Source organism: Lissotriton helveticus, chromosome 1_1, assembly GCF_964261635.1.
Source record: "Lissotriton helveticus chromosome 1_1, aLisHel1.1, whole genome shotgun sequence".
NCBI lineage: Eukaryota > Metazoa > Chordata > Amphibia > Caudata > Salamandridae > Lissotriton > Lissotriton helveticus.
The window spans coordinates 1,138,134,326-1,138,147,665 of record NC_136057.1 but is presented as its reverse complement, the minus strand read 5'-3'; the positions used below and the strand labels follow the sequence as shown (position 1 = coordinate 1,138,147,665).

The 13,340-nt window shown below is 40.0% G+C and overlaps 1 protein-coding gene across 1 annotated transcript in view; it reads right to left on the bottom strand.

Annotated features, from left to right (window-relative positions):
- The window catches only part of LRRIQ1 (leucine rich repeats and IQ motif containing 1), a 1,358,071-nt gene that overhangs the window by 970,645 nt on the left and 374,086 nt on the right, over positions 1-13,340 (bottom strand). Inside the window, exon 9 of the mRNA XM_078678880.1 lies at positions 3,896-4,046. Coding sequence (XP_078535006.1) covers positions 3,896-4,046 — 151 coding nt within the window. The remainder of the gene's footprint in view (positions 1-3,895; positions 4,047-13,340) is intronic.

The following is a 13,340-nucleotide window of genomic DNA, read 5'->3' as shown; positions in this document are numbered from 1 at the left end:
TTAATGAGAATAATCGACGACACAGGCTTACCCGCCGTCGACGATGGAGTAGTTGTCGTTGTCGATGAAGATGCTGACGACGCCGTCGTCGTCGACACTGTCGTCGTCGATGTAGAAACACAGACTGTAGAGATGGTTTTCCTCAGCGCTGAGGGAAGCGTCGACGAAATTGTGGTCGACGACTGCGCAGGCTTCCTGAAGGCAGGAACCTCCTTGTCAGACGTGGTAGATTTTGCCTCTGAAGACTTTTTGGCAGTCTTTTTAGGAGGAACGTCTGTAGGGCTAGGGGAAGCAACGCTCGGCCTCTTCAAGGATAATTTTGAGGAAAATGAAGCCATCTCACCGTCCTCTGAAGACTCCAGGTTGTCTCTGGTTTTCAGTCTGTTCAACCAGAGGAGCAGCCTTCCTTCTCTGTCTTTAAGTGTTTTTGTAGAGAATGTTCTACAAATTCTACTTTCCTTAGGAGAATGATCTGGATAAAGACAGTATAGGCAAGTTTCATGCTTGTCATAGACGTGGAGCCTCTTCTTACCACAAGATGAGCAAGCTCTGAAGAGACCTTTCTTCTGTTGATCAGCCATTGTTGATTTTTGAAGGAAATATCCAATTTCTGTGATGAAAAGAGATAAAACTAGGAAACCTGAGGAGAACTCAGGTGGAGACTCCCTAGCACAACGTGCGGTAGAAAATCTGAAAGACTGAGGCTCCTGACAGGAAGGTTCTAGAGGGAGGTGGTAGCTGATAGGCTACCTTCTGGAGTTTGGTCCTTTTTACAAAAGGACATAGATAGGCTACTAAGGCAAGGCCCTTAGGCCTACTTTTCTCTATGTATGTCTATAGGACATTACTTTTCTATGTACCGGGGACTCCCATCTCGACGACGGGGAATGATTCAGGCATGTGAATCTATGAAAGACACCCATAATACTGGATAAGTAGGGAAAGAAAGCAGTGTAAAAAAGATAAGAAGAAAGGGAGAAAGAAGTAGGAGAAAAAGAGGGAAAAGCTGGAAGAGGTGATAAAAGAAATCAAGAAAGGAGAAATCAAGAAAGGAGAGAAAGACATGAAAGTATTGAAAATAGAAACAGAAGGACAGACACACAAGAAAGAAAGGAGAAAAACAAGTAAATAGTTTTTCTTCCTGCACTGTCAGCTTTTTAGTTCTCACAGTAAAGGCACAGTGATTTAAATAGCTGCCTTATCAGGAGGCCATATTTAATGGGGTGGGTAACCCAATATACCCTTGCAGGCTTGGGCGAATTGTATAAAATAAAAATTACCAGCAAGGGAATTTATTTTTAAGAAAAATTTCCAGAAATCAGATTGTGTTGAATACCAAAGAAGTTAATCTGATTGAACCTTATTAGGGTCTGAGTATATTTTGTGAAACAAAATTCAAACACAACAATGTAATAAAATTAGCAACACAGGAAATCTTTATGAAAGATAATTGTTTATATAAATCAATTCATAGGGTACATATTTTATCATGAATCAAATCAAAAGATATTCAAATGTTTAAAGGAATAAATCAATTGACCTCTCAAACATCTGAATATAAGTCCAAACCAAATAGATATTAACAGATGATTCCTATTACACTTGCAATCAGTCGCCTGATGTATATATGGATGAGGCAAACGACTCAGATTGCCTAATCAATATATACATCAGGCGACTGATTGCAAGCCATAAGTTTGGATTAGAAAGCTTAGCGCTCTTGAGCAAGGGGTCGTCGCCACAAAATACATGTTGTCCTGAAGAAGGTCTTGCGATTTAACCACATGAGACCGAAACGTCGACTATCAAAGTCAATTTCTTCACTGTTGATTAATCACGCTTTTTGATTTTCACTATTAGTGTAATAGGAATCATCTGTTATTATCTATTTGGTTTGGACTTAAATTCAGATGTTTGAGAGGTCAATTGATTTATTCCTTTAAACATTTGAAAATCTTTTGATTTGATTCATGATAAAATATGTACCCTATGAATTGATTTATATAAACAATTATCTTTCATAAAGATTTCCCGTGTTGCTAATTTTATTACATTGATGTGTTTGAATTTTGTTTCGCAAAATATACTCAGACCCTAATAAGGTTCAATCACATTAACTTCTTTGGTATTAAACACAATCTGATTTCTGGAAATTTTTCTTAAAAACAAATTCCCTTGCTGGTACTTTTTATTTTATATTTTTATCAAGAGGCCAGCAGTAACAAGTGCCTGAATACTCACACAGATGGTTTATGTACTCTAGAAATAGACATAACATAACATTTGATATATGACTTAATTTGCATTTTATAATTCATTTTTGTTTAATATCTTGGGCCTTGGAATATCACAGTAGAAATACATTTTATATTTTATTGAAATGTTACCCTCCTATTATAGATCAAAGAACAAATCCAAATACATTTAGAGATATTTATGAAGCCAATATGTTTGAACATTTACTTTAACTATGCTGTTACGTAGAACACTTAACAACACAGTTGGACTACTTTCAGGCTGCAAGACTGACAGATTTGTTAGTAAACATACACAAATGTCCCACCATGACATATCTTACATGCATCGCTATTGAAAAAAAGTTAAATACAAATTTTAGTAGTATTTTTGTTTTTCAATTGCCAGACCTACAATTATGGTATGTGTTTATCCCTTAGCAACAATCTGTATCCTAGCACCTAATTACACGTGGCCCATTAAATTGGGATTCCTGCAGTTAGAGGTTATGGGATGTTTATTTCATCTGGCAATTACAAGGCACAGTAAAGATGAAACCCTTACACTAAATTTCAGCAGATCAAACCTGGCAGAACAGAACAAGGGGAAAAGGTTGGGTATTTACTGAGTCATGAGGAATGTGGTGTGGTAATCCTAAAAATCTGCATGCTATCCGCCCAAAAACAATGTGTGACAATTATATCTTCTGATAAATTCCTCAGTGTTGGATGTCTATAGAATGCGATCATTAGTGCACCCGAGAAGACTACTAGTAATAAGTCCCTTTGCCCTAAAAACGTCCCTGTTATCTTTGAATGGGAGCGTACTCAGAGCATTTCAAAGATTATAAACCAGATTCACATGGTGCAGCAACATTGTGGCAGCAAAATCACCCCTTTGTACTCATTCTCCATTATTTACTGTTCAACCAACTTGATTTTCAATGCTCAAATTACCATTATGTTGTAATTGTAAATTTGACTGCCTCAAATGTGTTGACGAATCCACATTTGCTTTTCATGTTTTAACACCTCACACAAAGTGCGAATGTAGATATGTTTCTAGCACATGTTTATAACTCAGATTATCCCTGAGTGTCTAAGAGAGTAGATTTTCACATACAAATGGCCATTTCACCCCAACACCTGTATGTATCACCAAGGTCGTTTCAGAAAGAGAATAATAGGGTAGAGACAGTTTCAGGAGGGAACCTAAAAAGTGAAAATAATGTACCCACTAATCACTACATTTCTTATGGTTTCAGAAGGAAGTGCCCTTTTCCATTAGCCATTATGAGGCCTTCAAGAATTGCCATTATCCAACCTCATGACATTGATTCCTGTGAAGGAACTTGCTGCATGACTGTGAAGATGCACATTGTCAATGTTATTACTTAATTTTTAATCTTGCATTCACATGGACCACTTAAGCTTTGGACACCTGCTCAAGGACAGTAAATACTGCTTTTGTAAACAACTTAAACAATCTACACATGGACCACTTAAGCTTTGGACACCTGCTCAAGGACAGTAAATACTGCTTTTGTAAACAACTTAAAAAATCTAAACATCCAGTTCATATTGGTCTATCAGATGAAAGTATTTTATTAATGTGATCAACTATGCATTTTTCCAATTAGTTCATGGAAATAATCACTTACCTATTCGTGTTATTTTGTTATATGATAATTCAAGATTCTTAAGATTAGGACAACCGTCGAGTCCGTGAATTGATGTCAATCGATTGTTGCTCAGAAGAATAGTGCAAAGATTTTCCAAAGCCTCACAGTTTAGGATCTGTATGCTGTTTTCCTTTAAGAAAGAAAAAATATCACATGTTGTGCCTTCACTTCCAAAATCACTCCGCATTTTGACTGTTAAAACAGACATATTAATGTATAAAATATTATCTCCAAAAACTCAATAAATACAGGTGTGGCAGAGCACTCCATATCAGTGATGGGGTGCAAATACCAGGTTTTTGAGTGGTATACTTGCATTTACTTTATAGGTCATGGCTACAAATAGTTGCATACTAGAATCCTAACAACGGTTCAAGTATAACACTTAGAATAATGAATAATACAAAATAACGTCCCCAGAAGATTTTTAAATTAAGCAAAATGAGGAAAGAAAGGAATCAAACATAGTTTCTAATAAACAGTAAAGGAAAGAAATGCCCAGATACTATTTGGACAAACGATACCGATGCATACATTATTTCATTATGTAGAAAATGTATTAACAAAAATAAGCAATCAGGACAGGGAGAGGACAATAATGGCACTCATAGGGTTACACAAACAATGATGTTCATCAGGTTTGTGTTTCGGTTTTTCTAGTGAGCAGATGCAAACGCGTTTTTCCTCTAGTTCTTGTCCAGGTGAGCGTAGGCTTTGTACCCCTACTACAGAGGTCTTTAATGTGACAACTCCTAACAAAACTTTGCCCCACTACTTCCAGGGTCCTCCCAATAGGTGTCACATTCAATGCAGAGATCATGGAGCATTTCAGCGTCATTACATCCAATATCTCACATTGACTGGGGGCAGCCATTTTGTTATGGAAAAACACAATCTCATTCCCTACTAATTTAGCTGCCCACTTGAACTACAACCCATCTGTTTCGTCAAAGCGCTAGATAGTTGTTTGTGTTACGGTTTTAAAGGAGACTATTATTTATTAATTCTGTTTCTGTTGAAAACATGAATCCAACGAATAATAAAATTAAATTAAACTCTTTCTCTCCAGTTAGTCTGGAAGAAACCCGCCAGGCCATTCTCGCCAGCAAGTCAGGCTCCCCTTTCGATCCCTGCCCCCCTCTGCTGTTACAGGCTTTAGTGGACACTGTAAATCCAAACATTAATGCTATCATCAATTCCTCCTTGGCCACTGCAGTCATTCCATCTACATGGAAATTAGCCGCGGTAAAACCTCTACAAAAAAAAACCTTAGCTGATCCCACCACACTTTCTAACCTCCGCCCTATCTCACTGCTCCCTCTCCTCTTCAAACTTACGGAAGCAGCAGTAAACAAACAACTGACCAGGTACTTGGAGGATAACGACATCCTACATCCCAATCAAGCAGGTTTTAGAGCTAGACACTCTACAGAGTCAGCACTGCTTCATACGGTAGAAACACTTAAGACAGCAATGGATCAAGGAAAAAAGGCTGTCCTGGTTCTGCTGGATTTATCGGCGGCCTTTGATACGGTTTCACATCCCGTGCTAATTGGACGCCTAGCAGAATCAGGAATAGCAGGAACTGCTCTCGAATGGCTGACAAATTTTCTCAGCCATAGGAAGCAAGTTACAATATTAGGAAGCCACTGCTCAGATGAAAAAGCACTAACAACAGGGGTACCACAAGGCTCCAGCCTAAGTCCAATACTTTTTAACCTTTACATGACCCCTTTGATAGAGCTGATTTCATCTTTCCACATCAGCACAGTGTCCTATGCTGACGACACTCAGCTTATCCTCATCCTGGATAACAACACAACCAAGGCAGAGGAAAACCTGAGAGACTGTCTGTCCGCAACTTTTGAATGGATGAGAAACCACCATCTCAAATGCAATTCAGGCAAGACTGAAATTCTCCCTTTTGGCCCAAAAAATCTTTTTTCTCCTAAAGATTGGTGGCCTCAGGATGCGGAAGTCCCCCCCAACACCATCTCAACTGCCCGTAACCTTGGGATACGGTTCGATGAGGCACTGTCTTTCAGACAACAAGCAGGTACTGTGGCAGGATCCTGTTTTAATGTAATCAAAGGCCTAAGAAGGTTTTTCGACCTTCTCCCCCTAACAGCCAGAAAAACGGTAGAGGTGGCGCTTATCACATCTCGTCTGGACTACTGTAACAGTCTTTATGCAGGCTCCAGCAAAGCTACACTGCATAAATTACAGATTGTCCAGAACGCCACCGCCCGTCTTGTGCTGAGATGGCCTAGAAAATCTTCTGCCTCAGCAGCACTCAAGATACTGCACTGGCTACCCATCCACAAGAGGGTACTATTCAAAATCCTAGTGATTACTTTTAGGGCCTACCACCAGCTGGGTCCCACCTATCTGTCCAAAAGGTTTGAGAGATACGTGCCCCCTCGTGCACTTCGATCCTCCAACCTTAACCTATTAGTGACTCCCAAATTCAGACTCACTACAAAAGGGGGGAAATCCCTTGGAGTACTAGGAGCAAGAGCCTGGAACAAACTTCCTCTTCAGCTGCGTCAGATCCCGTCGGAGAATCTCTTTCGAAAAGCGCTCAAAACATGGATCTTTAAAAACACTGACACCTTTTGTCTTTCCCTAATTTAAACTCCCTTTCAGGCATATAGGATTTTCCTTAACTTAGATCCCCTTGCTCAAGGTTGTCCATCTCTTTGTGATTCGAATGTTTCAGCGCCAAGATGCTCCGTGGAGTGTAAGCTGCGCTTTATAAAAATAAAATACATACAAATACAGTGACACTTCTAATGTATTTTATGTTTTGAAGAGCGGATTAGCTTAGTCTTTAGCACTTGTGGTTTCAGCCCCACATTGCCCTAAGGCATTCAGTTGTGTTTATTTATCAATGCCTTTTGCCAGATCTCCTGTGTACTTAGTACTGCCTTAAATGCTTGAATAATTAGATCTTTTTGAATTTATTTCTTTTATTAAAGATAGCTTGAGGGTACGAGATAGCGGGTTACTAACATATGATATCAGCAGTTGGTTTCTTTAAGGGAAGATCCACCCCCTAGAGGAAGAATGCAGGAATGCAAGGTACAGCAATGCTTTTGCTTGAAAGCTCCTGTTGTTTTGGCAGACATCTTGCAGATTAGTTTACTTATAGACAGAGGTCAGGTTATGGAAGGATTATTCCCTGCATTTCTTGCCATTTATTAAACAGGCGTCAAACATGAATGTCAGTGAACCATGAAAAAACTAAGGAACTACAATTCAAAAATAACTACAATTCTACACTGGTGACATCTGTAGACCTGCTTTTTTTGCTGCTCAGAGAAGCCATACTAAGGACCATTGTTGGGCATTTTACAGTTTTACACGGTCACAAACAGGCAGCATTGTAAAACATCTTAAAGGGTAAAGGCACATGATGCAGAGATATTTGTGTGTCTAGTAGGAGTGGGCGGAATTTGCAAAATTGACTTTCGCAAATTATCGCGGAGTTGCTTAAAATCTCTGCGAGCACGCGGAACTCTCGCGAAGATGCAGAGATTGCTTTTCCCACCCGTTTGCGATGTGTTTTTCCGTGCTCGCGAGGAAATTTATCTCTAACTTGCCCATGCGATCGCTAATGGGCGCGGTCATCTTGCTCGCGATGCTAATTTCCTGTTCCGGGTCGAATGACGTGTTCGCGATCGCAAACTCTCGTGGGATAGCGCGACCGGCTACCAACAATCCAATATGTCGTGCCGCACGCGAACGGATAGGAAAACTTGTTGGCGAATTAAGGGACCCGGTAAGTCCCTACCGCGAGAATGCATTTTTAAAGCATGAACAAGTTAAAACTTCAGTTTCGCAGCAGATTGCGAAAGGTTTGACATTTATGCGCTCTCTGCGGAACGCAAAAATGTAAAAATATCGCAAATTCTGGGAGCGGAACGAAATTTACGCCCAGGCCTAGTGTCCTGCAATGTTTGTGGTATAATAACGGCAAGACTACTCAACTTGTTAAGACACCTCCTTGAGATCCTCATTTGCCTGATATAACAATTCCTAAACTTTAATTTACATACTTTATGATTCATTGTTTCTGTAAAATGTGTGGGTGTAATGTAAAGCACTCCAATACCACACACTGGGATAAGTAGCTCTTTAAAAAATAATAATACCTGCCTCTAAATCATAGGTCCTGATTTAAAGTCTGACAGATTGGTTCTCCATCACAAATATGACACATATCCCAGCCACTTATTATAAATTGATTAGGAAATAATGCACTTGTGAAGTCAAAAGAAGATAAGTGCCTATGTTTTCCTTCACTGCTTTGGTATCCAAGTACTATGCTTCAGATAATTCCTAGAGTCAGGATGACACTCTAACACAAAGTTGACTCATGGCCCTTTAAGTGAGGCATTTGTGTTGGGCCCAGCTGGAAGTGAAACAAGAAACCCACCACACCCCTGCAGGTTCCTGCTCACAACGGAAAGCAGACAACATGCATGAGCTGCTGAATATGTCCTGATGGAGGCAAAATACACTGGGACAAATTCAGTATATTTCCCCTTGACCAACCCAGATCTGGCTAAATAATAACTGGGAGGATATTTGCATCCTCCAATTGCCATAATTAGGATATGTATTCAATTTATTTATTTTAAACTGAGTGGTTAAATTTAAAACCTGAGTTTTAATCCGACTACTGCCAAAACGTAATGCATATATTTCAGCAAGGTAGGTCTGAACCGAGTGCTTACTCGGTTAAGACCTACCTTGATCAGGGCTGTTTCTAGTATTCTTTTGAAGATCAGAAGTCACAAGAACCCATTTTTCCATACCTTACTTCTCAAATGAACATGAATCTGTAAATAACTTCATCTCCTTAGTGTTAGACACCATGAGCTAAAAAATAAGTCTCAAATCTAAATAGACTATCTGCACGCACGAGAATCATATTGAAACATCTTCCTCTCTGGCCCGCCGTACATTTCTTTTGTGATCAACTCAAGCACTGGCCAAGAGTCTTAAATAGAGGTGGGCAAGTCAGGGCTTCAGCTTGGCTGCAAGAGGCAATGCACGACCCGAGCCATCAAAATCTTTGTTATGCTGTAACAGGCCGATGTGGTAGGGAGGCACTCTGGTGAAACTAAGTACGCACGATTGACTGAGTGAAATAGCTGTCTATTGTTTTTACACGACTCTAGAGATATACTCCTTATTCTAAGGGAGCAAAGTTGTCATGTTTATGCGGTTGTCAGAAACTAATCCCTTCTTGTCTAAATCAGCAGAGTTAACTCTTTCCTGAACATTCGAGAAAGTTTCTAGCGACCTCTGAGCTAGCTGGCAAAACTAATTAAGTCTAATATAGTCAGTAGAGACCTAGATGACCTCAGTCCTACGTCTACACAACTGTTTATATTATTCCAATGCGCAGAGCCTATTGGGAATATAGGAACTACACTACATGGCGCCCAACGTTTGGTAAGGCGATAATCTAACGCAAGACATTAGAGTAACTCAGTCGTGCTTTTTCACACAGACCCCTTTTCCCGTAAAAACTCCAATAGATGTCTGGAGTGGGTAAAAGGTTAATATCCGCCGGAACTTAGTAGGAAGAGATTCCTATGTATTAGTTTTTGGTTTAGTCAACGTTGAAGGATACAGTGTTCCAAAATATTGTGCACCTAATCTTTGTTTCTTTGAAACTTGATCTGCAACAAAAAGCTTTCTGTTAGTAAAAATGACAGAAAGTGACGACGAAAGGGAGGAAGCTAAATTAGCAGCTAAACTCCTAGCGGATGACACAAGTCTCCAAGAAAATGACCCGAATGCTAGAATCATTCCGGTAAATGTAAGAAAAACTATAACTAAAAAACTTATAGAAAATGGAGTATCATCACAAGGTGGTACAGTCATATTCGTGGTAGAGGCCCATGAATATCGGCAGACAGAGGTATTCTATCCATGGATACATTTTCCAGCAGCACACGCTGTAACACACGAATTCCACTATTACAAATTAGAGGAACCTCCGGATGAAAACGGTCCTTTTGAGGACGTTGAAATCCCACTAACTTACCAAGAGCACATGCTCTGGTTTAAAGGCGCCCTAAAACATCAAAATCACATCACCAGGCTAGGTCCACTAGGTAGACCAGGAGCCACGTGGCCGGTTCTAGCTAGCTACACACCACATCCCGACATTGAAAAAATGTCAAGCGAAGAACTCTTAGTTAAACTAAAAGAATTAACAAAGGCATATAGAGAACTAGTTCAATTGGCAATGGACGATGTAGCATACCTACAAAAATTGAAAGAAACAGATATAGCAGAACAACCATTTGAACTTGCCAGAATCATAGAAAAATCCTATGAAGAACTAGGTAGAGATAGTTTGGGTGGGAAACCAGTAAAACCCCAACTAACGGAAAATCCTGAAAAAACATTTATTAAAAATAATCTAAACACTCCAAAAAAGAGTTGGGATGGTAGTAAACAATCCACTCCCAGAGAAAAACGATTCCAGTCCAGAGGAAGGTCTCCTCAACGGAGAGATAGATCTCCAGAACGAGGAGGCAAGTCTCCCCAGAGGGAGCCCTCTGAGAAAAGATACAACCTTAGAGATAGGGATAATTGAGAAAACCTGATAGATATCAAGATATTGATACACGTCCCTCTCGATCTTTTCAGACTTCCTCACAGAAATCGGAAAGAAGAGGACGGTCAGAACACAAAGAAGAGCACGTCAAGTCCAAAGACAAGGAACCTGCTCATCAAAGTAAAAAAATTACAATTTCCAAAAAAGAAGGTAGCAAGTATTAGAATAAAACATGCAGAGGATACTGAGGACACAACTGAAAAACAGAGAGTGGGCCCAGACAATGCTAGACAGCGCAGCAGAAGTGACCATAGCTCGCAAGATCCTGATGAATCTTCTGGAGACAGTGGACACGAATGAATACATTCAGGTGGAAACTGCAGACACCAGGGTTAGCAAACCCCATAAATTATATGAAAAAATAACATTGCGTATAGAGGGGACAAAACTAGGAAAGTAAAGGGTCTCTTTTGGGATAACCTTTCGAAAGGCTATGACATCCTGTTAGCTGAAAAAGACTGGCCACCAGAGTTTGTCAGGGAGTGCCCTCATGGCGAAGAAATGATTATGCCTGCCTTCTCAAATCATATTCCAATTCATAAAAAATATAAATTTGCAAGAAAATGGTCAGTAGCCCAAGCCCCTGCATTATATAAAAATCATGTAGGATGGGATGAGGATTCTCCTGCCCACAAAATACAGTTAAAAAGTCAACCCACTGCACAAAGGCAGTACCCAGTTAAGCAAGAAGCTAAAAAGCAAGTCAGGGAGATCTTAGATCAACTTGAATATCAAGGGGTGATTGAAACATGCACCTCACAAATGAACAATCCTTTGTTTCCTGTCTCCAAGCCTGACGATTCATATCGTCTAGTTTTGGACTAAAGGCACCTAAACTTCTGCTGCAAGACATTTGCAGTACAAAACTCACACAGTGCAGCACTAATGAATAACATTGTGCGCAAAAAATATAAAACAACATTAGATATCTCTAATGGATTCTTTTGTCAAAACATTACACCTGAAAGCAGGTATTTGACCGCTTTCTCAATAATGGGGTCACAAAAAACAATTCTGTCGACTCCCACAGGGATTCAAGAACAGCCCAGGATTATTCTCAGCAAGGGTAACAGAGTTACTACAACTATATGATGATGAGGCATTATCTTATGTCGATGACATCTATCTCACAGATGATGACCTGGAGACACACTTGAAAAGAGTGAACACCATAATACTTGGGTTCGCAGCTGAAGGGTACAAATTCAGCTTTAAAAAGTCACGAATTGCTCATCCAACTGTCCTGTTTTTAGGATATGAATTATCAAGTGAAGGGAAAAGCCTAGCAGACAACTTCTTAGAGAAGTGTGCTGTACTCCAAGCTCCAAAAACGCTGAAGACTATACTAGGTTTCCTGAATTTTGGAAGAACATACATTCTAAATTATGCAGAGAGGGTTAAACCTCTATGAATTAATAAAACCTGATTTCAAACCAATTAATTGGACTCAGAAACACACAGAAATTTTAAGATCATTACAAACAGACATGTTAGCTAAAACAAAATTGCAAACATGCGAAAACATACGCAACCTTGTAATCCGAGTCATCCCAGAAAGATGCGGATTCACGTACCTGACCTCTAATGAGGGAGAAACGGTACCAATAGCTTACAAATCTCACTTGTACACACAAGCTGAAATTAAATTCAGTTCTACTGAAAAGATTCTAATAGCGGTTCAAACTGCTATAGCAAAAGAAAGAGCCCTAGCCCAAAGCAAGAGGATATCTGTCTTAACAGCAGAATCAGCCCTTGAGGCATTAACAAGCCCACGCAATCTGAATGCTGTGGCACTAGATCCAAAATGGATACAATGGGAAAATTCTCTTGCTGCAGAAGACGTGAAGCACTATTTTGATCCGAAAATGAAAAAACTAGAAGATCTAGAATACGAACAAGAATATCCTCTGCCAATCGAAATTCTGCCTCTCGACCAGTACACCTGTGTAATCTACATGGACAGATTTGCACAACACTACGATGTAGCTAAAAAATCCTACAACGCAGCGTGCGCGATTGTTAAAGGTCGCTGGTGCTTTGGTAAATTCAGACCGATAATCACCAAAACTGAATCACTCAGAAACTGTACAGCTCAGCGAGCTGAAATAAGATCTTTAAAGATGGCGCTTGAAAATGCCGATCGTGAATTCCCGACACTAATAGTGTGCGATTCGCATTTCTGCGTCAGGTCTTACAATAATGACATGCAGACATGGATCAAAAATGGTTACAAATATATGACAGGTGCCACAATAAAGCATCAAAAGCTCTGGGAACAAGTAGTTCTTTTGCAGAAAGAACTAGGAAAGACTCACGTGATACATACACGGAGTCATCGACGTGATGGCGTTCACGTTGCAGGGAATTCTTTGGCTGACAAAGCCGCAGCGGTTCAACCGGCTTCCGTAGCCACAAAAAAGCGTTCTAAAAAACACATAGACGGAGAAACCATGCTGGCGGTAAAAGCCTAATTGAAAGGCGACTATGCAGCATTACCTCTCGACTATCCACTCAATAATACATACATAATTGATGCAAACTCCGTTCCTTTTACTCAAATCCCTGGAGTGGGGGATAGAGTAATTCCAAACACGAACCGGAGGGCTTACTTGAATCAAGAAGCACACATGGGATTGGGTCTAAGGCACCAAGAGATCTTGAAATCTCTAAAAGAATTACAATCAGAATACTGGTGGCCGGGGATGAGCCTGCAAACTTACAAATTTGCAAATGATTGTCCAGAGTGCAACAGAGATCGCAGTTGTGAACCGGACCAGACTACTG